Below are 27,362 nucleotides of genomic sequence, written 5' to 3'. Positions count from 1 at the left end.
GTGACTTGTAAAATATCGTATTTGCGGAACAAAGGAGAAGTGTGGATGTAATTGAAAACACCCTCTATAGCTCGTAAAAAATGTTTTTGCAATATGTGTAATTTCTGGAGGTTGACTTGTGTCATTCCCCATACCATATGGCAATAGTTTCACCTAGATAGAAACAAGGTGTTATAAATAATTTTCATAATGCTAGAGGGTGGGATACTGCCAGTTTCTGGAAAATTAGTCCAACAAACTGCGACAGCTTAGCTTGCCTAGTGTCAATATGTGTATTCCATAGCACATTTTGATAAAAAATTATTCCTTATGTTTTAAAGCTTGGTATGAGATATACTGGAGATCCGTCAATTGATAGAAAATTATTTGTTGTAACACCTTCGTTTTTAATGCGAAAGAGTACTGCTTTGGTCTTCGAGACGTTTATTCTTAAATAGTTTTGGTTAGCCCATTCTTGTAGTGCTATTAGTAACATGTTTCCTTCATTAATTAGTTCAGTAGATGATTCTCCTGTTAGAGAAATGCTGGTATCATCAGCATAAACAATTAATTTAGCAGATAATATTAGAGACATAATATCATTTATATAAATGTTAAATAAAAACGACCAGAGAATGTCACCCTGAGGTATACCAAACGTAAGCCGCAACGGGTCGGAGTAATTACTATCTACGTTAACAATTTGAGTTTGGTACTGAAGGTAAGATTTGATCAGGATGCAGCTTTCCCTCAATAATCGTAATGTTCTAATTTATTTATTAGTAAGTCATGATTAAGGCAGTCAAACACCTTCGTAAAATCTACAAAAATACCAAGAACTAGTCTGCCTTCTTCAAGTTTTGTTAAAAAGTGTTCTTTTTGTGTAAGTAATGTATATTCTGTACCAAGACCCTTACGGTACCCAAACTGGGTGCCTGACAAAATACTGTTTGTTTTCAAAAGTCGTAAATCATTTTGCAATAACTTTTTCTAGAGCTTCTGAAAATATGGGAAGTACTGATAGCGGTCTATAATTTCCGAGGTCGTTTCTATCATCTTTTTTTTGTACAAAACAGTTACACGTTCAATTTGCATCTGACTTATGAATACAGCCTGGGTAAGACAAAAATTAAAGATATGAACTAAACACGGACCTAAAAATTATATACAGCTTTTGATGGGTTCAACTTGAAAGCCATCAATGTCTTTAACAGAAATGTTTCTTAAGCTTAAAAAATCCCAATTACTTCATTTTCTGATACAGGAGTAAGAAAAATTGAATGCTGGTTAAAAGGAAGGTTATTAATGGGGTTTCCACACTTAAAGCTACTACCTACTAAAACAAAGTGCCTCTTAAAAGCATCAGCAAAGGCCTTGCCTGTAAACTCTGAATTATTGATAATAGGCATGTGTACATCTGGTGAGAAAGTCTTGCACTTTAACACTGAGTTAAGTCTTTTCCACGTTTTATCCATAGATCCAGCGGCTGAAATAAACAAATTCAAAAAGTAATCGCGCCAAGCCTCTTTGACGTCTTTATCCAGATGATTTTGGTAAGTCCTGTAGGCTTTGAGTAAGTCTGGATCCTTGTTTTTGATGAAGTCATTGAACAACCTGTTTTTAATTTTAATTCTTTTTGAAAGTTGAGAAGTCACGCATAATTCTTGCGTTTCTTTATTTAGTTTAGAGCAAACATAAGGAAAGCTAGCTGCTCAAACTGGCTATAGTATTCTAAAAAAATTCTTCGTATGCATTATTTGCATCCTTGTTGTGAAATAGTATGTCCCACGAGGTTTCAGCAATTTTGTTGTGAAAGATAAAAATGTTGCGTTTCGTGACATGTTGTATGACTTGGAACAAAGAAATATAGGCAAATGATTGCTGATGTCAAATGCGAAAACACCAGTTTTAATTATATCAATGCCTAAGTTCGTGTGTCCATTAGAGACGGTGAGCTTTCAATCGCTCTCCTCGGAAGACTGATTTCAACAATCATAACATAAATACCACAACCACATAATTCTCATTTACACCATACTCGCAAGCACTCTGATAATTTCTTGTAATGCAAGTCTAAAAGCTTGCATGGCCCAGCCATTGAACATCAGCGAGTACCGGCAAATCTGAATGGACCTCAGCAAAGCCTCCATGAGCGTATTTTCAGTGTGGGCGCAGGAGCCAGGACTCATTTCACTTGAACTATTTTTGTTGCTGTGAAATCGTCTTTCGTCTTCTCAGTGTGCTTCAAAAAAACTTCTTAAACTGCCTTGTCCTGTCGGTTCTTTGTGTTTTTGTCTTCTTGGTGCACTTCAAAAAAAAAACTTCTCAATGTGAAATCAACGCTTAATTTGCTATATTTTAGGAGGGCCTGCACTCAGGGTGTGAGGGGGAGAGGGGGGCAGTGGCATTGGAACATGAGGTCTCACCTCCCCCCCCCCCCCCCTCAGTTTGAGAACCCTTGGACATGAGTACAAATGAGAACAAGTGCCAGTGTGTGTGAGTGAAAAAAAAATTAAGAAATTGGTGAGTAAATGCTAGTGATTGTTTTGTCATTCTGCCGATCTATAGTCTCTGATAAATGAAAATTTTTGCTTGCTTGCGCATGAATTTTTTGCTTGCGCATGAATTGGCAATACAGTCATTAATTATTTTGCTAACTATATTTGAATTTAATGACTTTGGAAGGAATGTTGCAATTGCAGAACTGTAGTCAGCTCGTATTTAAAGGACAATCATCAATTGTTACAAAGTCTCTGCACAGGAACTTTTGAGAAATGAACCATGTAATGAGCTGCTGTTCTAGTTAGTTTGCTGTGCTACATTTATTTTGCAGTGTGGAAATGCGGAAATTATTGACTGCATTAACAATTATCGCACAATTTACAATGTCTGCCATTGTTATAAAGCCTACTCAGCAAAAGCTAACATTTTGTCTCAGGTCGTCTATATTTATTAACCGTAGACCGTCATCTGGGAAAAATGTGTGGATCCTGACAGATGCTGAACCAACGAATAAATAGCAAAACAAAGCATTATGCTCACCATTACCATGTATTAGAGAGAATGCCAATATGCAAATACTTTGATGAAAAGAAACTATAGCAGAATAAAGCATTATGTCACAAATTGAGAAAGCAATACACTGTCATCTACGGAATCATTCTAAGGGAAATGTAAACTGTTAGATGATGAATTTCGTTTCATGCCCTACATTGCACATAAGTTTCCTTGTGAGAGTTTTCTCCGAGTTTTGTTCTTTCACGACACCGTAAAAAATACAAATGCAGGGTGCGCTATTAATGGCATATGGTATTTAGTTATTTCAAATGCTGCGACAGAAGTGTAAAAGTTTGCCTTACCACATAGACATGAGAAGGGTTCTGCCAGTGCTCAAGAATGTACCTCAAACAAAACAGGCTGAATAGGCGTTCCATGCGATAGTAATTCCACACCTGCAAGAGAAAGCTGAATATGAACACTTCAAAGAGAAATGAAAAAGAAAAAAGAAAACAAAGAAGGAAAAGAAAGACGGCAGGAGCAAAAATTTGCTTCCCCTAAGAAAAAAAAAAAGAAAGAAAAAGAAGTTACCTCATTTAGTATGTGGGGTATATTCCGCTCACTCGCCACTGTTGCCTTTGGTGACGTGAAGAAAAAAAAAACGAAAAAAAAAGGGAATCAGCACTGCACGCCAACACTTCAGAGCTCTAAAATTTGGGGAACTTGCCCACGAATGCGGCACACACTCACAAGCTTTTATGAAACGGTCGGAAAGAAAACATGAGCTGCACTTACCTTCAAGTCATCTGGAGTGCCTCGATACTCGTAGATTAGGTAAGAACAAAACAGTTCATAACTGCGCTCTTTGTCCAATCCCTGAAACAAACTAGCCCATTAACTACACCTCTGGGAAAAGCGGCAACTTCGTAATTAGGCGGCCACGCGCTTATTTAAAAAGATACACTCAGTTTTACTTACGAGAAGAGTGCTAAGCTTGGAAAGCAGTTCTTGGTTAAAGCTTTCAGGTACGGTCGTCTTCGACTTCCTAGAGTACAATGAAAAGCGATAATTCTATCAGCACTAGTAAGTAGCAAAACTACAAGCATATCACCTTTGGTCAGTGAAGTAAAGAAGTCCATTGAGAACTTGATCGGCATTTTTCGTGAGCTCGGTGCCAACCAATTCCTGAGGGCAAATACGAAGCGGTGAGCAGCGGTTACTTTACTCAGGTGCAACGCACATTCCAGAAAGGCTACATACGTTTGATCTGAGAAGAGTGTTTCCGGAAATGATGACCCAAAGGTCCTTGATCGATCTGCAAAGTCAATTCATCAATTTGCATGCTACAAGCATCCACGCCGGTGTTGGTGTGAATCGAAGTTTACACTTTGCCTCAGTGTCAGTAAGCACAGCAGTAGGGCAAAGAAGGGTACTTGCTGTTTCACTACACTTTCGTCAACAGCCTGACGGAACGTTAATCGCTAACGAAGCAAATTTGTAACGCAGGCTGCGCAGAAACCGGCTAAAGCGAAAAAAGCATCACGCACCTTTGAATGTCCGCCATTTTGCCACACAAGTAACATCTACGTGGAGCGATGACATAAGTGATCCATCTCCATGGCCCTTTAGTTCAAACAACCACAATAGAAATTAAATAAAATTACAACATTACATAACGAACTTTAGAATAATTCAAAAATATGACGGTGAAGTTAACTATAGAGTACGCCATAAGATTCCTTTCTCTAGTTTTATGAGTTTAGTGGCGCTTGCCAATTTTCTGATTCAAAGGTGCTTTTTTCATTTGTCTACGGTTTCATGTTCACCTCGTGCTTTTAGTTTGTTTTGGGCGCGCACAACTTTCGCGGTGCTTTCGTTTTGACCTATGTTTTGACGTCCTTAAAGCCGTGCCGCGATATTTTTCTCTCGTTATTTATTGGAGTCGTAGTCGCCATGGCATCTTTCACACCGTTCGACATGGCTGTCGACGACCTGAAAAGACTAAATTGTTATGTTGTGCAAGGGCTCGACGTCATCCTCGGTGTTGCTGCCGACGTTTGTGAAGTAGGCGAAGGTATATGTTTGTAGGCTGGTTTTTCTTAGTGATCTGCCGTAACATTGCTGAGTGTAGCGTATGTAGACTGTTGCGAACTTGAGCCGATGTGCTCAGGGGTCTGTGGTGGTGGAGTTCTGATAGTCCTCCAATGTTCAAAGGAATTAGTTGGGGCTCTCCAATTCAGTCAGCTCCCCGAAAAAACCTAACTCATTCTCAAGAGCTATAAAGCGGTTTGATATTCGATGAGAGCCTTGCGACACGACCCGAAGCCAGCTCTGTTTACGCGAGCAGTAATGTGCACGGTGTACCGCTCGCGGAGTTGTGTGTACACTGCACGTTTATATCTGTTGACGTGACATTGTTTTGATCGTATTACTGCCCTGTGCCCAGGTGACGCTTTGAACGAAAGCGTGGAGGCCTTAAAACTTTGCGCGAAGGGTATGATCAAGGAAGAATATGACGCCGACAGTTTCGTGGTAGCAGCAACTGCACTGAAGGCACAGGTACGTTTTGCTCGTGATTTTAATCTGAGCAGCTGTAATATAGTATATGAGAAAGTGAAGCCGTTGTTTACTACAGGGACAACCGATCCTAACTTGGCACAACAAAATGTTCAAAATAGAAAAAATTGCACTATAGTAAACTTGCGTATCCATGAGCGTCGTTTATGCGTAGTCTTTTTTTCCTGCCTTTCTTTTTTTTTTTTGTGTGTGTGTGTGTGTGTGTTTGTGTGTGCTCTACAATGGGGTTCAGTTATGTTTATTGATGCGTAGGCGTCCATGAGCTGCAGGTATAAGTTGAGCGATGATGAAGCAGAGGTAGCGTTTTTCATGAAATAAAATGTTAATGTAGGCCTATTGTTCTTAAAAATGTAAACAAGCTCTTATAAAGTTGTAGTACCATCACTATCATCTCTTGGCATCGAAATGTGGATTCTTTAAGTAGTATCTATCATAAAAAAATCTCAATATAAGGGGCACATAGTTGCCCGTAGTAATAAGGGCATAAGTTATAGTAGTTGTGGTTCTGTGTTTTTGGATTAATTTAATACCTGAAAGACGTTTGCTGGTAAAAATGAAATACGATTCGAATTTATGTGAAAATTTTAGAATTTAGGTGCCCTCAGTCAAGATCCGTCCAAGATATGAGAAATTAGCATTGTGACTGAGTATCATTTGGGTCCATGTAATTGGGATGCTGCGACTACAAGGTATGCTGTGTCGTGGTATCATTTCGTATTGTGGTTGGCAGCAGCATTGCCACTCTGTGTGTCTGCTGATGTGTCCATGAGGTTTCGCGATTCACGGTTTTATGAGGATATGCAGCAGGTTACACGAGGAAGCTACCACTGACTTTGGCAATCATCTTCGGTGGTTTCTGCCACAATTTTTTGCCTTCAGGCCAGACAGACTGCCGAAGCCAACCGACAACTAGATTGGAAGCAAGAGCTTGCCTCTACATACGAAGCTGCAAAACAGCGTCAAGGAGACCCAGAAAATCATGTGGCATTCAAGAATCTCCTTAGGATTACAAGCAGAGTAGAGGAAGGTAGGAAAACCTATGTTTTACATTATCAAATTTTGCATTTTGTATGTTCCTGTGAGTTGCTCAATCACAACAGTGTTTGCACAGGAATTTATACATTTGACAGGAAGTGGCCTTATGGTGTATTCTACCGAGTGGAGAAGAAAGACAGATACTGCATTGAACTGTTACTGTGTTTTAAGGGTTAAGGAAGAAAGCCAGGCATTCTCAAAGTAGTACAGGCCTCAAATCTGTTAACAATAACACGGGAGCGCCTGGCCAGAGATACCATCTGTGTCTTCTACTGCCACATTGGCCTTATCAGTGAGATTACGTGCCGCACTTAATTGATCGCACCCTGAGCAGCGGTGCCTAATCTTCGTGATAACGCCAGTGTGCCTGTAGGAGGTGAGGATGGTATGCCAGGCTACGGATTGACACATTCAACACTTCTGAAGACTGTACTGACGTGTCATTTTCATTTTTTGTTTTAAATGAAGGTCTTTGACATCGAAACCTTAGAGTAATTATCGGTAGTTCTTAGAGCACCTCAAATAATTTTCTACAGTCGCCAAATGATAATTTGGAGTCTGAAAACTTCCAAAAAGTTCGAATAATTGTGAGTCAGAAATAATGAACTTGCCAGAAAATAAATGACCATTTATTTGTGTTCGTATTGAGCATTACGTCTTCGCATTACGCGTGTGATGCTCTACCAATTAGTAGCTCAATTGGTAGAGCATCGCACGCGCAATGCGAAGACATGGGATTGTCCCCCACTTGCGCAAGGTGTTTTTTCATCCACTTTCATTAATTTATAATTTCTTTATTTCACTTAGTAAGTACAAGTAATTTCCCCTGTGTTGCCCTTGGTGTCCTTGTTTGTTGGCTTCTTATGACATGATTAATAAAAATCGGGCCCCTCGGTTAACCCCCTACTCGTTTATGTTAAGTGTCGTGACACTGGTACACTAACTGGGAAATTGAACCAATATTAGTATGTAGAAAAGCTGTTGCAGTAAATTACAGCTGCTGTGAGGCTTCCGAGTGTTTTTATTTTTTTAAGCATTAACACTTTTTTACGTCAAAGAAAGTAGAGGGCCAGGAGAAAATGGCACCATACAGCAGCTGACCAGGTCTCTGACCCCCTATGTTCTGTAGAAGAAGGGAAAAGGAAGTGGACAATGACTCTACAAAGCACTTAGCTTGGGCATTAAGTGGTGCAAAAGCACAGGAGAACCCTTCATCTGACATGGACTGAAAGCTCAGCAGCAAATTTATCAATCCAGGACTGGGATAATGTAAATGGTTCTATTTCAGATCTTTTTCCATGGTGCACTTTGTTGGTGGCCTGAGCAGAGCTCTGCCTGTGTTATCACCAGTACCAGCCTGTCGGGGATGATACGAAAGGAATAGGATTGAGTGAAAGGAATCCTTACGTTATGCTTTATCAAGTCGCAGTCTGCATAACACCTGTAGAGCACCACAGCTTCCTAGCACATCATCATCAGCCTATTTTCATGTCCACCGCAGGACGAAAGCCTCTCCGAGCGATCTCCAGTTACCCCTGTCTTGCGTTAGCTGAATCCAACTTGCGCCTGCTGATTTCCTAATTTCATCACCCTCTTAATTTTCTGCCATCCTCAACTGGCACTTCCCTTTCCTTGGCATCCATTCCGTAACTCTAACGGTCCTCTGGTTATCTGCCCTATGCATTCAATGGCCTGCTCAGCTCCATTTTTTTCTGTTAATGTCAACTAAAATATTGCCTACCCCTGTTTGCTCTGTTATCCATGCCGCTCTCTTCCAAACACATAATAGTGCCTAATTCAAGTTTGTCATCGAGACCAGTGTCTGTAAGAAGTAGCACACCAGACATGCCAACAGGCAAACCTCTTCAGTTTTTATTAACAAGCCTCTATTTTTCTCTCAGTGCCTAGTTATCGACCACGAGTAGAACGTTAGTGATCAAAACAGAGCAGAAAATCACATCAAAGCTGATATTTCAAGGTCTCAGTTATCAAGATGTGTAATGAATAAACATGTTTTAATATGTTAATGTCATTGTGGACTTAATTATTGCATTATTAATACATTAGCTTTTATATAAATGGTTAGGGTTTTGGTACATTAAGGACTGTGTCCCACAAGTACTTCTTACCTATAGAGTTCTGTACATATCTATTCTAAATTCATAACTTTCATTCACTAAAGAAAGGTTTGCTGAATTATGTGACCATTTTCCTTCCTTGTTTGCATAAATATAAATGGCAAGTTCCATCTTATAAATCCCGCCTCTTCCCTTTGATAAATAACTTGCGCAATGTTAACACTTTTCGAAGTATTTGCTCATTTGGACTGCTCTGTTCTGAAGAAGTTTGAGAAACTCACTAGTTTGAGTTATTGTCTCCTGTAAAACACAGTATTATAATCCTTGTCTGTAAATAAACTGTTAACTTGTTCCAAGCAGACATTGTCGAGTAGTTGTGATGTAACAAAAAGTTAGTGCATGAACTTCAAGCCACAAAATAAAGCCATATGGAGCGAGGTCAGGAGAGTAAGGGGCATGGGCACCTGACTTTGCTCCGTGCGATTTTTCTTTTGTTTCCTCGGATGAAGAAAGATATGAAAGGACTGCAATTTCACGACGTAAAAGAGGTGAGGGAGAAAATAACGAGAGAGGAGCTATTAGGCCATCAAAACAGACAGGTTTGAAAAATGTTTCGAATAATGAAATTGCAGATTGGATAAATGTATTAAATGTAATGGAGGGTACTTTCAGGGTGATGAGGCTGTTTAGTAACAAATAAATAAATACATAACTTTTTAAAAATAATTCCAGTTACTTTGGGTACCCCCTTGTATATTTACCACTATAATTTGTGAGCAGGACTTTTGCAAATATTGTAACTTTCCCATAAGCCGTAAACCTATACATACATATCAGATTTGTAAGTTTCATGCTTCAGTTTTTTTTGGAACCTGCTAATTTTTGTTAACTCATGTAAAAACTAGGACGCTTAGTCTGAATCAAAATTCTACTTCCTGCAGTCAGTAGAAGTCAGCATTCTTACTTAATGCAGCAGATTTTATTCAAACCAGTTCAGCAGTTGTCTGTTGAGAGCATTTCATCATTTCACATGTATTCGAATAGCGTAATTGGGCTTCATCCCAAGATGAAGCCTCCTGTTATTATTATTCTTTAGTTTTCAAGATTTGTTAATCCTTGTAACTACTTTCTGTTATACCAGTGCCACACGGGCACATTCTATTGTGATCGAGCCCGAGCAAGATAAAAAGGGAGCAGTGTGACACCCAACAATCAGAACTGTCATATAATCGCAATCAATGTTGAAGTGCCCTTCTCATGCAACCGAAGCGAACCTTATCACTTGAGTGGATCCAGTCAGATGAAGCCATGTTAGATTGCACAAGTTAAGAAAAAGTGAGTCCAAGTGGGTGGAATGTTTTTTAGATACTATGTCCAGCACATCATGGCATACAAACTCATGCAAACCGTATGAAACATAAGTATTTGTCACATCGCCCCCTCTTTAACTGCGTTTTCTCTCTTTGCAGTTTCATCATCCCAAGACCTCGAGGACAGCATGACCGTTACCGAGGACATTGAGAACGTTCAGTGGAAGGACCCCATCACCCAGAAAGACATTGAAGCACCTGTGAAAAACACGAAGTGCAGCCACGTCTATGACAAAAACAGCATCAGCCAGTACATCAAAAGCACTAGACATCCAAGGTATGCCACCCACGCCAGTAACAGAACGAGTCAATTCTGACAAGAACACTTTAAAGGCATTGCAAAACAAGAACGGTAAAGCAGTTTATATTGATGAACCATTCTTTCAAAACTGTATTTTTGTTAATTTCATGACGATAGGTTGTTTATTAGAATAGCAAAATGAATGTCGAAGTTTGTTTTCTTTAATTTTTGCACCGAAAGCCTAGTGCCACTACTTTGGTGTAACGTCACACATTCCAAAGTGTCTCTTTTTGTATTTGGACCATTGTGGCTGAGCAAAAGCTCTTGAAACTTCCAAAGTTCATTCTTTGGTTCCTTTGGAATGCATTGCAGTCCATCCTTGCCGATAAAAATTTAAGGAGGCCCAAATAGACACTTCAAGATCCATGACCTCACAGTGAGCTAATGTTAGAACTTCAAATGGGTGTCACCACCTGTCTTTTGGATATGCATGTTTTCTAGCTTACCAAGCTGCTTCTTGCAGTAAAGTGGCTTTTTTTTGTGTTGTAAAAGGGTAACTTACTAATACAGCTCAAGAAATCCATGCTTTGGGTGCACGTTAAAAGGTAATCCGACTTAATCACTACAGCGTCTCTCATAACCTGCAAGTTGCTTTGGGATGCTGAACCTCATAGTTTAATCTTAATGTGTGTCTGTTCCTATTCATATCCGGTCCTTCTCACGCAGTTTAAATTCTTGCAGAAATAAGTCCCTTCTTTCTTCTTTTTTTAAGTGTTTCTTTGAGGCCTGCTACACTGACCTAGGTCCCTCCACTGAAACTCATTTTCATTGAAGAATACAGGAAAGGGCTCAGGTCTATGTTGCCCCTCAGTTCCAACCTGCCTGCTTCACTGTTGCTCACGTTGGGGCTGACTCGTTGCGATGGCTCGGTTGCTATGGCATACTGCTGGTGAGCAACACGGCTGCGAGTTCGATTCCCGGCTGCAACGGCTGCATTTCGATGTGGGCAGAGAGCAAAATCGCCTATTTTCTGTGCTTTGGGTGCACCTTAAAAGGTCATCCGACTTAATTCTGGGTGCCCCTCACTACAGCGTCTCTCATCACCTGCAAGTTGCTTTGGGATGCTAAACCCCATAGTGTAATCTTAATTTGTGATTGACTTATAAGACTCTTCCAAGTTTGTTTTCTTTTCTTACATAGCGGAAGAAAGCAAAAAAGATGGAACAGAAGAAAAAAAACTCACGCAAATGTGGGAGTGGATTTACAAGTGAAGCTTTCTTTGATGTTTGCTGAAATGTTTTCACTTCTCCATCCTCATTTGCATGTAGCTCAGTGCTCCTCGCACAGTGAAAAGTATAGTCCCATTTTGTTTGCTTAGTTCTTTCTCCACCTCAGTTGCTTCTGTTACCAAGTTCTTCTTCACTTCTTTATAACTGACTTCTTCAGTTTTTTTGTCACAGACTCCTTCACTTGTTGCCTCTTGTTCTACTTGTCTATTCGGGCACTTGCCATTTAACCAGTGGCCCACATATCCAGTGGCCGAAGTTGTACAATCATCAAGACGCCAGAAACCAGCACCAGCAGAGTGGGAGGAAGAGGCAAATAAATTTTCACTTTGAAAATTTGCTGGTGGCCGACACATGTTCATGCTCCATATTTCACACCTTGGCAGTGCTCTCCACATTGTTGTCACATGCCATAGTGACAACTAAAAGAGGCTATGTTCTTAAATATTAAAAAAAATTATTAGCTTGCATTTCAAAAGAAAGAAAAGGCAATGTAATAAGTTTCATAGCCCTCCCCTTCACTGAGAAAGAAACAGTTAATGCATTTCAACCTTCTGTCCGGAGCCAAAAAAAGGTGACTCACCCTCGGAGAGAGGAACCAGTATATATTTTTAAAAAGTCTTTGAGCTTCGTAACACCATGTGGTAGTGCCATCGTTGTCACGGTTTGAATGTGGGAGATTTTGAAGAAGTTGAGGCTCATCATTTGCGATTTTCTACACTAACAAATCCACATCTGCCTAACAAGTACCAAACAGACTATCAAAAGAGTAATAAATTAATCTCGCCTCTTTTGCTAGTTGCCCTCCGTCTTAGAAGGGTAAACTGTGTAAGTTGGTTGCATTCACATTGAAACTTCAGCAAGAAAAGTCGACAAGAATGGGTAAAGACTGAGGAAATGTCACGTGGTCTTTTTTCTGGCCTACTGTACTTTTTGGGCCAATTTGCCTTTTGTGTCTCTTTAACTTGAATGAAAGATCACTGAATACAAATGCTAAAGCACTAATGTGCTATTGTTTTGGGGTTAAGGCACAAAATCACCCGTGCCACCCAAGATCAGACTTGTACGCATTACAGAAAAAAAGTAACTGATGACATCTTTCAAAATGTAATTAATTACTGTTACCAATTACTGCCCCACAAAAGTAATTGAGCATTTACTAAATAGTAACAGATTACTATAATGTTACTTTCCCCAATACATTTGTTAACATTGCACAAACACACTAAATAGAACGGGCTGGGCTGGCTTTTTCAGTGCGTCCTCTGCACCTCTTCACACATTGTTTATCTTCACTAAGAATTGCTTTTCAGAATTTTATTTCGTAATCTTCCCTAATTTTCTTGTGAGGACATCTGCAGCGACACTGAAAACTTGCTCTATGAGCCCTCTGGACAGAAGGGTGGTGCTATAGTGTACGAACACCTTGCCGAAAAGATTGTGGTCACTGAATGCCACGATGCTTGGGTTTGGGTTTCCTACAGAAGTCCAGCGCTTCATTGTTGCTGGGGCTAACAGAAGGTGCTTCCGATAGGGAAAGTGAAAAACTGAAAAATCGTATATAGGTGGTTCTCTCCCACCAATGTCTGAAGTGGCCATCGCCATCGAGCCACAGAAGCAACGTTTAAACTTGTCAGCCAACATCTGGTGGACCTTCACTCGCTACCAATTTAGACTTGAACGACTAATCGTGATAGACGCCAGCAAATGTTCACGTTCCTTGAAAAGGTAGCCAAGCCTGTAAAGTTTTTATTATAGAAATGCATATTGTTCAGCCCTGAAGCTGCTGTGTGTTACAGACACAAATATAGGTGTATTTGAGTCTTGTAATATCAAACAGACATATGCGTTTCACGACCAATTGGGGAGTTTTCGATTTTACGCACCCTAAGTTAGGGAGTGCAAACTGCCGGGCTTACAAAAAAATGCAAAGGCCCTACAATGAAGTTTTGGTTTTTGTGTGCACTAAGTCGCTTAGGCATGCTATTTCTAAAACCCCCTATTGACCAGTAGCTCTTGCTGCCGATAAACGCTGCCTATAAGCACTTTCAGGAGAGAGGGATAGAAATTTGCAAGAGAAAAGCTCAGAGGTCGAACTTCCAAGAGAAGTGCGCAAACAAGCAAGCCTGCCACGTTGAGGTGATCGATGTGTAGCTGCAAGACGCTGGTAGTGTGTAGGACGTAACCCATGTACATGTTTTCATCCCTCGAGACACTGTAGTTTTCACCAAATGCAAATGCTCAAAACAGCGTCGCCTGTCAGAACGTGTTTTGTCAAAAATGTAACTGGTTACATGTAATTGATTACTAAAAAAAGTAATTGAATTACTGTGAACATTACTGTGTAAACAATTTAAAGTAATTGTTAAATTGCAATATTACCAATAAATGTTATTGGTTACAAGCAACTATAATTACATGTAATTTGTTATGTACAAGTCTACCCAAAATCACCCAGTTTGCCTTTCGTTTGGCTTCATAATTTTAATGCTGCATGTTGTGTGTGAAATTACTCTGCTTATTGGTTCTCTTATGGTTGCAGGTGCCCGTATTTGGGCTGTGCGAACAAAGCCACTCTGAATATGAGAGACCTGGTGGATGACCACTTTGTTGCGAGAATATTGAATGAACGATCCAAGAAGAAAGACTGAATTCGTTGTCATCACCATACCTCATTTAGCGTGTTCTATCACAAATAAAATTAATATTGTGTGCTGCACTCTGCAGTGATAAAAACTGCAATCTGTTTCAATGATGCATGCTTATAATTTCTTCTTAATTACGTGTGGTCATAATTACTCTAGCTGTGAGCCACCGATTACCAGCATCCACGCTCTTTGCAGTCTGGTGCAAACATTGGTAGACTGATAGGATAGCAGAAAGAGAATGAACACGATTTTAACCTGGTTCTGACCAGCTGCAGTTTTTCATTAATAACTGGTTATCTTGTGTTTGTATAAGATTCTTTATATGTGATGTATGCGTAAGACAATACCAGTTGCGTCTGCGGCGCACAAAGGAGGTTATTGTACCCCCTCCGCCAAAATAAAATAATCATCTTTATAGCGTCGCAACATCTCCGAGCCGCGGGTCAAGGTCACTAATAAAAGTGGAGCATACCTCGTGGCGCGAGCTACCGGGAAATGCTAAGAACAAAAGCGCGCTGCATTATTCTTCTAGACGGCAGCAACGAAATATTGCAACAGGCAAGACCTGGTTATCGCATGGAACCTTTCCGCACGCGGAAGCTTAGATCGAAAAAAAAAAAAAAAAAGTAATCGCCGATGCCGCTACGTGGGCACACACGGGTACAAGCTGATCGGCGGGGAGCGCTGTCTGTACACAGACACACGCACGCGTGAAAACGAGCACCTCTTAAATCGCCAAGCACGGGCTCAGAAAGACGTGTTCCGGGAAGAGCCGCTTCCTTCCGGAAAGGCGTCGTTGTTTTCGATTTGAGTTGCGTAGGCGAGGGCGGAGTACATGGCGAGACGCGCAGCCGCAGCGCCCTGTGGTGAGCATCAGCGGAAGAAAAACGTAAACAGACGTGGAAGCGAGCGGTCGTGCGGCCCAGCCAGCGCCGTGATTTCCTCAGAAAAAAGGAGAGGCAGGATCGTTAAAACGCAGCGTTGACGTGTCCAGCCGAGGGATCACCGGACCGAGGAACCTGGCTCGCGAGGCTGCGGAGAGACAAGCTCTAGGTGAGCGACGTTCTCGAGTTATTTGCGACGCCCGCTATCTGACACGGGCATGGGTCGCCCCTGTGGTGGTACGGAAGGCAAACTCCGAAACGAGGGGAGGTGGGGGGGAAGCGCACAGTTTTTGCGGGGATTTGATGGCGTACGCAGGCTAGCATCGTCACCCGATGCAGGCCCGCTGGTGCGATTCGTGTCGCAAGTCTTTGTCAGGCGACCGTCCGTCCGTCCTTCGAAAGCGTGGACTGTTAACGATCTGCGAGCCGTCGACCGAGGCGAGCGCTTTTTACCACGTGACAGCGCCATTGCTGCCGAAGGGTCCGATTAGGAAGCGCCGCGGTAAAAAGCGTGCGTGTCGCACCGATTGTTTCGCGCGAGTGCGGCGGCGTTACGATCTCGGGCGTCTGAGAAATGTGGGCCAGTCGGCAGTGTCGTGGCGTAGCCGATTCAACATGGACATCTTGATCGTACAGGGGAAGGCGAGGTAGCGGAGGAATCGCAGTCGGGAGCGCGAGGAAAGAGAGCGAGAGACGGAAGAAAAAAAACAAGTGCTCGTACCAACACGGAGCTACTATCACGTTTTCATCTTTCTTTCCCTTGCGTTCGGTTTCACGTTTATCGGCCTGCATTTTTCGCATTCCGTGCACGCGCTGAACACGCCGTCTGTCTGAGCGCACTATTTCCGCCGCGACAGACGGATGGAATGGCGAATGACATTTTTTTTTTTTTTTTTTTAGCAGCCTGTTTGTTCCGGCGTGGACCCGGAAATCTGACCGTAATTTTCCTTTCTGTTGACCTCGATGTCTACTTGGATTGCTTATGACGCGTTTATTAAGCGCTTTGCTTCTTCAGCTAGTGTTCTATGTTTTCTTTTTTCCTCAACCGCACAGTGCCAGCAAAGCGGCTGTGTAGCTCTTTACTCAAGGTCAGGCGACTTGTTTACAATGTCTCGCCTTCTGTTTGTCTTTTGACCCGCTACAGCTACGTCACCCTACAGGAACACGCCGTTATCGCGGTGTTGTGACTCGTAGTTGTCGCCGCGCTGTTGCAATGTAGTACTTTTGGGGGGAAAAGCCTGTCAGACGCTAGAAACGTGACTGGGCGTTTGCTGCCGCGATCATAGTGAACGGAAATGTACTGCAGAAAAAAAGAAAGAAAAGGCGTGCGGCTTTGACTTCCTTTGCTGCAGTGAGCACCACCTAGCTGTAAGGATGTTAAAGACGCGCGCGTTTTTGCTCGTGCGCACTAATTGGATTGCGTTTTGTCCGGTTTTCCGCGCAGTTACAAACAAGTCTGTGGTTTGTGCTTAGCTTAGTTCGCGTTCGTGACCGGCGGATCGATTGATTTTAACACAGCTTCCTTGACCAGTCGGGTGCGTTTGTGTGTGCGTGCTTGAAGCCAGTAGGCGTTCGGAGTTGGCGCGCCCCTTTTGCCGAAGTTGGTGGCATGTTTACATGTCCATTAACACTTATTTTGATAATAACTAAGTCAACAGTTCAGTGCAGCTAGTTACGGGTGGTGTTAAATCCTGTCCACCATTAACCAATGCGTTAGTTTGAGCCATGAAAGTAACTAATTAGTGCTGCACTTTTCGTTGAGCTTTAATTTATTATTCGAAGTTCTGCTACTACTACAGTAGTTGTGAGGCTTCATTGATTTAAAATTACAAGTATTCACTTAGCCGGAAAGTGTGATGCGTGTGCACGATCGGTATATCTTGAATATGATTCCAAACAGAAAACAGTCAGTTGGAGAATTGGCACTAAGCATTTTTCGAACATCCTAAAGAATGTTTTCTAGTAGAATTGATAGCAGTGCTTGTAGTTCATTATTCAAGCACGCTTTGAAAGAGCATTCTAACCAAAGACAATTGAAATCCGCAAAGCCCCTTTGGCTACCTTCCATAAGTTTGTGCTAGAGCCAATCACATTGAAAAATTCCATCTCAATTAAGCTGGATCAGATCCAAAGTGTCCATGTGTCACTGGTATTACTCTTGAATATTGGCACCTTCTAATTGTTGTTTTTTGACAGGGTTTGTTTTCTGCAGAATTAGTGCTGAAATATCAACAAAAAATTATTAGTTTATTTCGTCGTGACTTTTTCTGAACATGCAGCCAGTCTGTTTGTTACCCATATGCATCAAATGTGATGACATTAATCATGTCATGGTGGAATTGGAATTCTTTGGTCAGGTGCGATATAATTTATCTCAATCACTTAGTGCATTCTTTGCTGGCCTTAACCTGTGAAGTGTTTTTAATCCTAAATTGCAATAATTTTTGGTCTTCACTACCTCCATGGCTTGGCATTGTATTCATTGTTCTAGCACCACCTTGCGACAAGGCTTCCAGTAAGCAAGCCTGAAGATGACTTGTCAATATTATTTGGAAAAACGGGTCACTGTGATGCCATACCACGCACTACTTTTGTCATGCAGATATGGGGCAGTACGCCCGGAGACACACGCTGCAGCCTAAACATGTAAAATCTGCAGTAGGATGCAGTGAGCTAGTTGGTCCCATTTCTTGTCCAATTGTCTTGGTTTTCCTTTTTTTTTCTTTCTTAGTGATGACGAAAAACCTGGATCTGCCATAAAAAAATATTAGAGCCACTCATGCTTCTATATTTCTTCTTCTGTGACACATTTATAAGTTGACATATTGCTCTTGTGTACCGTATGATTTCCTCTGGAAATGGCCAATCTTGGCTCCACCATTGTTCTCGCCCCAGTTAGGCGAGCGCTCTTATCGGGCCCACCACCCTGCTCCTCGATGTTATCTTGCAAACATGCGTGTCGTATTGATATGTGAGAGGGAGAGATGGTGTGCACAACGCTGGCGTCAGTCAGCCGGTCGATACATCGTTCAGCTCTACACAATCAACACTCGGTGCTGCCGGTGCAAAGTGCGTCTCAGATGTTCTTGAAGCGATGATCAGCGTAACGTGTGGCTCACACTTTTCCTGTGGAAAATGGAGAGAGAAACTGGGCATCTCAGTCGTGCCTTGAACAAATGATGTCATAGCTGCCGAATGCCCTCCATCCGGTATAGAATAAACTTAGTGCTCATGCGAACAAAGGAAGGACGAAGGCTGCGTGCAACTCCTGTGCTGCCTCCCCGTTGTGCTGTGGCTTGCAAGCTTTGTTTTGGTGGCAAATGTGCAGCATGACTTTGGTGAATTTCCTGTGGCAGGTGGTTGAATATGGGACCAGACTGACTGAAGCCATGTCGACAAAGATGAAAGACGCATCGCGGGGAAGCGGGGTGGTCTCCCTGGCCGAGCAGGCCATGGACATCCAGAAGACGGGGTACCTGAGAAAGCTGAAGGTGAGAAATTGATGGTGCAACAGATTATATTGAATGATAGGCTACACAAATGCTTAAGTTAATGACCCACTCTGCCTCTTTCGGCAGCAGCCAGTTGTGCTTTCTTCTGCACGACCTGTTTGCTTTACACCCATTCTTTTATTTTGTATAAGGTAAACAAGTAGGCTGTCTCAAACTTTTTCTCTCTCTCCTCATTGTGTTACCTCTCTGCTGAATTTATGCATTGTGCATTTGGATGTTCCTTCGTGTGGTAATTATTTGCTGTGTTTTTTTACACAGTATTAGTGCAGTATGTTTAATTGCATTGTAACATGGCTCCACAAGAAGAACCTCATCTGCAAATTACCATTAGCAATTTCTGCTATATATGTGGGTTGAATCTAACTTGTGTAATGAATGTTAGAGGCTTGATCAGGTAGCTAGCATACCAGTAATGTCACCTTTGGCTATTTTGTCACGTTAATGTTGTGACCTAAATTATTAAATAACTTTTCTTTCTTTCTTGCTCTTTTGGTTCCTTAATCCTGATAATAGGTTATTTAAGAGTTGATTTGGAAGAGTTGTGTATTTGACTCCATTGAGGAACCATACTGAATGTGGCATTTGCTTGTTTCTGTCTTTTTTCTTGAGAAGGCATTTTGCCTGTTGTGTTACTATCGAAAGATAGTTGTTTTATATTGAAACATGCGAGCAGAGGTTGGATGAAGAGATCGAAGCTGGACTGACTCGCGGGCGGTGCTGTGAACTTTTGCTGAGCGATATGTTTGCATTCTTTACCTTGTAAATAAACGCGATCCATCGTCACAATTGTAGTGGAGGTGCTGGATAAGCCAGCTGCTACCTAGTGCTACCTGAGGGACACCGTCTGCCAATGACGGAAGCATAACAGTATGAGCTTCGCCGCATCCGATGACTTGTGGGCTTGGCACGACTACCTCAAGAAATGAGTTCAAACAGAGACACCCAGCAACCGTCCGCGAGGGCATCCCCTTACCACTACAGGGAGCCACGGACCTTCACGGGAAAACCCGGTGACGATGTGGTTGCATGGTTCAGCCACCTTCAGCGGGTGAGCCGATCCAACGGTTTGAATGCTGCTAGGCAGTTGTCTAATGTGGGGTTGTTCCTTGATTTCACTGTGTTGGTATGGTTTGAGAACCATGAAGACACTTTGACAACGTGGGAACTATTTGTGGAGGAAATTAATGCTTTGGAGATGCAGAAATGAAGAAGAAACATGCAGAGCAGATGTCGCAGAGGGCTCAAGTCACGGGGGAGACTTGCAGAATATACATTGAAGAGATACTGAAGTTGTGCAAGTCGGTGGACGTCTACATGGCAGAAGAAGACACGGTGGGCCATATTCTCAAAGGTATTGCCGAGGATGTTTACCACATCCTCATTGGCAAGGAGAGTGGAATCAGTGGCAGACATGATTCATCCCTGTCGAACCTTTGAGGCCCTTAAAACGCGTCGCATTATTTCGAAGTTCGGACATCTGGCCAACGTCACAAAGGTCGCCACCATCGATGTATGCCATGATTCACTACCTGCTGACCTTTCCTCTATCATTCGTCTCAATGTATGCAAGGAACTATGTCGGGCGTGCTGTGTCGGCAATGGCTTCGAGTGCAGCTACTCCAACGGCGGACCTCGGCTGCTGGCTCCACTACCAATGGCCTCTAACGTCGAGCCGCCTCCGTGACAGTTACAGCTACAACAGCTGACCATCTCCTTTCGTTTCAGAGCGGGAACAATGTGTGCCGAGTACACTCACAATACCGTGACTTTTGGTATGCTGCATGAACGCCCGGTGTGTTACCGGGGCGGTGTGTTCGTGGACACAACGCCTGGTTCTGCCCAATGTGACGTCGCCTACGTACGACATTTTCCGAGCGATCTGTGGCATTCCCACGGCAGCAGCAGCTTTCAGCTTTGCCACATGGAAACTAGCCTGTGCGGCTGATGGAGGTGAGGTCGCTGGACGTACTGCATTGCACACAAGTATGCCTCCACCAGTTTCGATGCTTCAAAACAAGGTTCATGTACTTGTTGACGATGTTCCTGCAATGGCTTCGATGGACACCAGAGCAACTGTTTCCGTAATGAGTTTAGTTTTCAAGGAACAACTTAGCTGTAAAGTTATGTTTTATTGGGACAAACATACTACCTTTCGGGCAGTGAGCGGCATATCTTTGTGTCTAGTCGGTGTATGTACCATGTCTGTTTGTGTCACTGGCAAGGCCTTCAAGGTAGAATTTGCAGTACTTGCTCATTCCACGCATGGCGTTATCCTTGGCATCAACATCTTGCAAGAGTGTCATGCAACCATGGACTGCGGAGCAGGCAAAGTTCTGTTGTCCATTCTTGCCCAGCAACCTGCGCTTGAACGTTTCACTGTGTTCATCTTTGGTCAAACATTCGAAAAACATAACCATCACCTTAATCTTGTTCTAACCTGTCTGGAGAAAGCTGCACTGACATGGAACTCCAAGAAATGTCGTTTTGGAGGAAGCGAAACACTGGTTCTGGGACACCTTGTGGACAAAAACAGCATTAGACCGGATCCGCAGAAAGTCACCGCTGTTCAAGAAGCCTCAATCTCTCAGGGACCTACGAAGTTTTCTGGGCCTATGCTCATATTTCCGCCACTTTATTCCAAATTTTGCTGTTGGGTGCAAACGCTGACTGACTTGCTGCAAAATGATGTGCCCTTCCACTGGACACTGGATTATGACTGCATTTAAGTAGCTAAAATTCATGCTGACATCGGGGCCGGTGCTCTGCCACTTTGATTCTTCGGCTCCTACAGAAATTCATACTGATGCCAGTGGAATCGGCCTCGGCACAGGGCTCGTCCAACGCCATGACAATGCTGAACAAGTGGTTGCCTATGCAAGTCGTTCATTGAGCAAGGCAGAGCACAACTACACAGTGACAGAACAGCAGTGCCTGGCAGTCGTTTTTGCCATTCACAAGTTTCGCCCACATGTCTACGGCCATCGCTGTTCAGTCATCACTGACCATCATTCCTTTTGTTGGTTGGTGGGCCTACATGACCCCTCTGGCCGACTTGCGTGATGGGCCCTATGCTTACAAGAGTTTGACTTTGTAGTACGCTACAAAAACATTAACCGCCACGCAGACGCTGACTGCCTATCGTGCCTACCTCTACGTACGACTGAGTATGACGCTGACAACTTCGGTCAATATATCGACACTATCGACGCCTCATTTTCTGGTCTCGTGACATTCTGGAAAGCACAACATGACGACCGTGGCTTAGATCCTGTGTTCGCCTCTGCAAATGAGCTCGCCAACCCAAGCTGTTTTGTGGTCCACGATGACATCCTCTACTAGAAAAGTTATTCAGGCCAAGGAGGTTCTTCGCTTCACGCATTGTGACGCAATCTGCTGTCACATGGGCTTTGCCTGAACATTTCATCGCAATCCACCAAAGGTTCTACTGGCCCAAAATATGACACGACACGGAAAAATATGTGTTGCATTGTGAACAATGTCAACGTCACAAGCGTCCCACGACTACGCCACCTGGACATCATCCTGTACCGCCTCCTAAATCTCCCTTCGAGGCTGTTGGTGTTGATCTCCTTGGCCCATTTCCACGATCAAACTATGCCAATCGATGGGTAGTTGTCTGTGTCAACTATCTGATGTGCTACGCAGAAACTGCTGCAATACCTGCAGCAATGGCTTTCCATGTATCACAGTTTATGCTTCACTTTGTAATTCTACGCCACGGTCCTCCACGAGACATCATCAGTAACCGCGGGTGCCAGTTCCGCCATGCTACTTTGTATCGCCCGTAGACCGATGGACTCGTAGAGCACACGAACAAGACTCTTGCGAACATGTTATCCATTTCGTCCAATTCCAAGCACAAGAACTGGGACGAAATACTGCCTTATATCGCTTACACTTACAACTCTGCCAAGCACAAGACCACAGGGTAAACTCCATTTTATCTGCTCCACGCTCGCTCTCCTCGCAGCTATCTTGACACAATTCTTCCTTTTATACTAGACGTGGCAATTTCGGTTGCCGAGACATGGTGCTAAGCAGAAGAAACCACACACCTCTGAACACTGGTGTCTCAACAGCATTCAAAGATGCGTTACAATACCCGCCATCGGTCCATGTCTTATACTAAAGGTGACCTTATGTCATTGTGGGCACTGGTCCGCAAACGTGGTTTGTGTAGGAAATCCTTGGCCCGCTGCTCTAGTTAATTCGTCATTGTCAAGCGCCGCAGTGACGTTACGTATGTAACCTGCCACATCACAAGCAATGTTCGCTGCTCTCGAAAGGTACAGTTGACACATGTCGCGCACCTTAAGCCATTTTACAGCCGATCTTCTGAATGACTCACCCAGTGGGCATCGTCTGCCAGTGGGGTGGTGAAACATGAGAGATGGAGGTTCGATGAAAAGAACAGAGCTGGACTGGCTTTCATGCGGCACTGTCAACTGCTTTCGCTCAGCGATACCTTTGCATTCTTCATCTCTTAAATAAATGCGATCCATCGTCACAATAATTCTTCACTTGTTACTTTCAGAAGGTTGATTTTTTTTTGTGTATTTAAGCAGTCTGTGTTATCCTTGAAAGGCCTGTTTAGCATGAAACACATGTAGCAATGTGTGTGTACAATAAGAACTACAGTGCATTGGAAACACGGTAGCTCCAGCTATTTTAACATGTTTTGACTTGTTCAGTGCAGTTGTTGGTATAGTTAGTATAAGTGCAGTATCATAACATGTCTTCTTTTTAGTTATTTGGCACAAGGAACCGACAGTTTTGTTTGTATCTTTCACTGCTGATACACAGCACGGGAGCAAGCTTCATTGAAATTTTTCTTGAACGCTTTGAAACTAAAATATTAGGTAGCATTATGATATTCAAGGTTTCAAGGACTGTGTCAATATGGAGCATGTATTTCATTTTGTAGGCAATACCGTATTTACTCGCATAATTATCACACTTTTTTGTCAGAAAAATTGACCCAAAATCAGGGGTGCGATCATTATGTGGGTTAAGTTTCCTGCGAAAAGAAAATTTTTTTTCGTCCCACATTTGCTGCGGGACACCAAAACAAAAATGGCGGCCGGCGGAGCAAGCCAAACGCGCCGAACGCGATTTCTTTTTCTTCTTGTGAGTACATTACGTGCATTGAAATAGTATCTTCCATATCGGTAATGAATAATATCGGCAAGCTTGCGGCAATAACGTAGCCATGTCCACTTTGAGGGAACAGAAACAGATGGGCGTGCTTAGCTGCCAGTGACATAGAAACACATGGCCGGAAACTGCGGCATCTGTCTTCACTACTATCCTAATACGGCATGTTTCCGCTAAGGGTAGGTGAATATCTTAGCTGTGTTACAAGTGTCAGCGTATTAATAGGGTACACTTTTAACGTATCAGTGTAAGCGTGGCTACTATCGTTGCCGCTTGCGATTTGTTGCGTGCCCACGAGTGCAGATTAGAAGAATTGAAAGACGCCTTTTTTGTTGTTGTTGACCACAACCATTATAAAGCCTACACATAATAAAGGCAAGTTTGGTTGCAGCTTTTTTTTTTTTTTTTTTTTTTTAGTCATGGAAGTGCAGAAAGTGATGAAAGTAATGAAATGAGGCATCTACTTAAGAATGTTTGGTGCGTGCAGACCACTTGGTTTGTCTTGGAGAGTCGTTCGCGTAGCATTCGACAGATGGTAAGCGCGATCAATATTAGCTAGACTTGGCACACGACATATCGCTGCAGCAAGTTCAGGGTGTGATTATTACACGGGAAATTTAAAAAAAAAATGAATTTTGATGTCAAAATTCATGGGTGCAATCATTACGCGAGTGCGATCATTATGCGAGTAAATACGGTATTCTTGGTGCTTGTTTGCAGCAATGAGCTCAGGTTGATGTAGTGAATGGAGCCGATACCCTTAAAAGGACACCTGGAGGTCTTGCACTTACTGATATAATAATTAAGCAACGTCGATTAATTGCTGTTCTATTTCTTTATTAGTGAAAAAAGAACTTACATTTAGTATGTGAATTTGAAACAGCAGTGCTGTGTGAATCATTTCACTGAGTTGTGAGCATGGAAGCGTGTTTATAAATGAACGTTACTGCTGGTAGCGTCCCTCTGTGTAGCGTGAGTTAGCAAATGCCTGGTTTAAGAGACATTGTGAGCGTTACTCGATGGTGCCATGTTCTAGTCGTAATAATGACATGAGAATCTTCCTCTGTTCTTTTTCCTTTTTTTGAAGCTCCAAGACTCCACAGTGATGCTGATATATGAGAAGTTTTATACATATCAATATTTGAAATTGTATTTGCCAATTTTTTGTATGGTGGCACTGTTGTACATTCTTGAGGCCCCTTCAAACAAGGACACCGTGTTTCAGCTCATATTGAATGCAACGGTACTATACAACTATGCAGAAGTTATTATATACTATAGAGGCAATAGCAATTTTTATTAGCAGTCATTTTCAGTGTGCTAATTCCTTAGGTAACAGGTGTTTGTCGTAAACGTTTAAAGGAACGAAGAGGTAAATTATGATTACTTAAGTGGTAATCGTTACTGATCGCTTTCACTTGGTTATGCAATTTTCAGAGTTATTGGCATTCTTATTGCTGCCTCTTTAGTCTTATTTTTCTGTTGCTCTTCATCCTTCACTCCAAACAGACAATGAAGAAGAAGTTCTTTGTCATGCGGAAGGAGTCGGAGGCGGGACCCGCCCGTCTCGAGTGCTACGACAGTGAGAAGAAGTGGAAGGCCGGGGTGCTGCCCAAGCGCACAGTAGTGCTCCGGTCCTGTTTCAACATCAACCGCCGTGCCGATGCCAAGCAGCGGCATGTCCTGGCACTGTACACCCGGGATGACTCCTTTGCGCTGGTGGCTGAAAATGAAGCCGAGCTGGATGAGTGGCTCACGGAGATGCTCCGACTACAGCACGGTTCAAGCGATGTTGATGGTGATGCCAGGCCCAAGCCCCTCTTTGGTGAGTGGGCTAGTGGAGTATGTGCGACGCTTGAGCGTGAAGTCACATTGCAACGCACTCAGCGTGGAAAAACTGCGGCAATGACAAGCGTGAGCAGTTGATGCTGATAACATTACTTTTTTTTTTTGTTTTCAAGTTATTTACCTTGTTATATTGTCACAGGTCCCATTATTAGAAGAGAAAATGAAAGTAAAATCTTGCTCCATTCTTATACATATTGCACTGGAACCCCCATCGCTGGTGCATCAGTCTGACATCATGGGCTTCAAAGTATTAGTTTTTCGGTGTTCAATCTTTGGCTCCTTTAGAATACAGTGTAGTCAGTCTTTCCCAATAAAAATAAGTTATGTAGACACCATAAAAGAACATGACGTCACTGCTTGCTGGTCTCAGAAATTCAAGGTGGTGTCGCCATCTGTCGTTCATCTTTGCATTTTTTCTGGCTTATCAAACCTCCTCTCAAGGCAAACATAATTGGTTGGTATTGTATAAGGTTGATTTACTGATGCACCAAAACATGTCTCTTCTTGAGCAACCCTTTAAGAACATTTCTGTTCTTGTTCAATGTTGATTACTTTGTTTCAATGTTACCGGGCTATGAGACGGGAATGCAGCAGTTTGGATTAGTCAGCTATCGAGGTTAGCCAATATTCCAAGGCAACAAATGGTGTTGGGCAGGTCATTTAATGTGCAGATTAGATAATCAGCTATTTGCCAATTGATTGATTGATTGATAGATCGATCGATCGATCGTCTACTGGAGTTAGAGTGGGTGCAATGGGAAGGAAAAATGCAGTAAGTGAGCTGCAGCAAATTAGGTCGTGTAAATAAATTGAGAAATTTACTGGCATAGGACTGAGTTGGCGGACTCAAGACAGGTGTGATTGGAGAGGACTCTAGTCCTGCAGTAGACATTGTGGTGTCTTGGGGTCTCACAGGAGTACTGACCACCGCAGGTTCGAGCTTAGCGAGCCACAGAGCCGCCTCAGCCATTGCCTCTAGCGTGCTGCTGCACGCGAAAAAAAACTCAGGCAACCTCGTTCGGCTTGGGCCTCCTGTAAGTGTGACTCAGCCTGGTACAACCTCGTGCAATCATTAAACACACATTCTTCTGCTTAGCATCTGGAAAAGATAACAACAAGTATGTGCTCCCCACACGGGCAAAGGTGCTATACACGAGCTCAAGACCTAGTTGCAAAGGCATCAGAGGATGAGAGGAAGCATGTACATACCCAGTGATGTCCTAGAGGTAAGAGAGCCATGCTCTGCCATGGGTAGCTGGACGCGGCCCCGGCGTGACGTTAGCGCTCCATTCCAACCGCAATCCATGGCGAGTGGGAAGGGGGTGAGGTGTAGGGATGGCAGAACAGTTGAATGCCTGTGCAATGGCGCCAGTGCATGTGTCAATCCCCACAACATGAATGGAATCAAATCATCCCGCTTGAGTACTGTTTGTGCAAGCTTCAACATACATGCCAAGGCATTCAGTGGTGTACTTGCGGGCTTGAGAGTGTACTGAACCATTTGCTCTGCACATTCGATCGAATTATGTAGGCCTGTCTGTCGGGTGACAACATTCACTAAGTTTCTGATACAACAAGCGCATCTTGTTAGGAGGCAATAAAATGATAACGGCAACAATTCTGGGAAAGGGATCACTGGCAAAAGGTAAAGTAATGCACATGGGGCAGTATTATATAAAGTTTCTTTCTGACCTTCTCTGGGCTAAAGACAAACATGCAAATTTATATCGAA

General features: G+C 42.9%; 3 protein-coding genes across 6 annotated transcripts in view; 2 read left to right on the top strand and 1 right to left on the bottom strand.

Moving 5' to 3' along the window:
• Positions 1–4,560, bottom strand: part of Nup188 (nuclear pore complex protein Nup188) — an 80,974-nt gene extending 76,414 nt beyond the window's left edge. Inside the window, exons 1-7 of the mRNA XM_075696170.1 lie at positions 4,524–4,560; positions 4,237–4,291; positions 4,088–4,161; positions 3,955–4,021; positions 3,772–3,852; positions 3,568–3,612; positions 3,339–3,431 (exon numbers count right to left, since the gene is read on the bottom strand). Of these exons, the coding sequence (XP_075552285.1) occupies positions 3,339–3,431; positions 3,568–3,612; positions 3,772–3,852; positions 3,955–4,021; positions 4,088–4,161; positions 4,237–4,291; positions 4,524–4,540 (432 nt within the window). The 5' untranslated portion in view covers positions 4,541–4,560. The remainder of the gene's footprint in view (positions 1–3,338; positions 3,432–3,567; positions 3,613–3,771; positions 3,853–3,954; positions 4,022–4,087; positions 4,162–4,236; positions 4,292–4,523) is intronic.
• Positions 4,561–4,806: 246 nt separating this feature from the next.
• LOC142585416 (E3 SUMO-protein ligase NSE2-like) lies at positions 4,807–14,309 on the top strand. The gene is made up of 5 exons (XM_075696175.1): positions 4,807–5,050; positions 5,423–5,535; positions 6,433–6,580; positions 10,136–10,313; positions 14,106–14,309. The coding sequence occupies exons 1-5, from the start codon at positions 4,930–4,932 to the stop codon at positions 14,212–14,214; spliced, it is 669 nt and encodes a 222-aa protein (XP_075552290.1). The 5' UTR covers positions 4,807–4,929; the 3' UTR covers positions 14,215–14,309.
• A 625-nt stretch (positions 14,310–14,934) lies between these two features.
• The window catches only part of chico (insulin receptor substrate 1 chico), a 38,341-nt gene continuing 25,913 nt past the window's right edge, over positions 14,935–27,362 (top strand). The window contains exons 1-3 of one of the 4 annotated variants that reach the window (XM_075696154.1): positions 14,935–15,264; positions 18,452–18,586; positions 25,292–25,607. In XM_075696154.1, the coding sequence (XP_075552269.1) occupies positions 18,485–18,586; positions 25,292–25,607 (418 nt within the window). In that variant the 5' untranslated portion in view covers positions 14,935–15,264; positions 18,452–18,484. Of the gene's footprint in view, positions 15,265–16,443; positions 16,464–16,500; positions 16,631–18,451; positions 18,587–25,291; positions 25,608–27,362 lie in introns of those variants that run through there. The other 3 variants (XM_075696157.1, XM_075696158.1, XM_075696155.1) reach the window with 3 other exon arrangements.

Source organism: Dermacentor variabilis, chromosome 6 (genome assembly GCF_050947875.1).
Source record: "Dermacentor variabilis isolate Ectoservices chromosome 6, ASM5094787v1, whole genome shotgun sequence".
Classification (NCBI taxonomy): domain Eukaryota; kingdom Metazoa; phylum Arthropoda; class Arachnida; order Ixodida; family Ixodidae; genus Dermacentor; species Dermacentor variabilis.
Note: the sequence above shows the minus strand (reverse complement) of the source record. Positions and strands in the feature narration are given on the sequence as shown.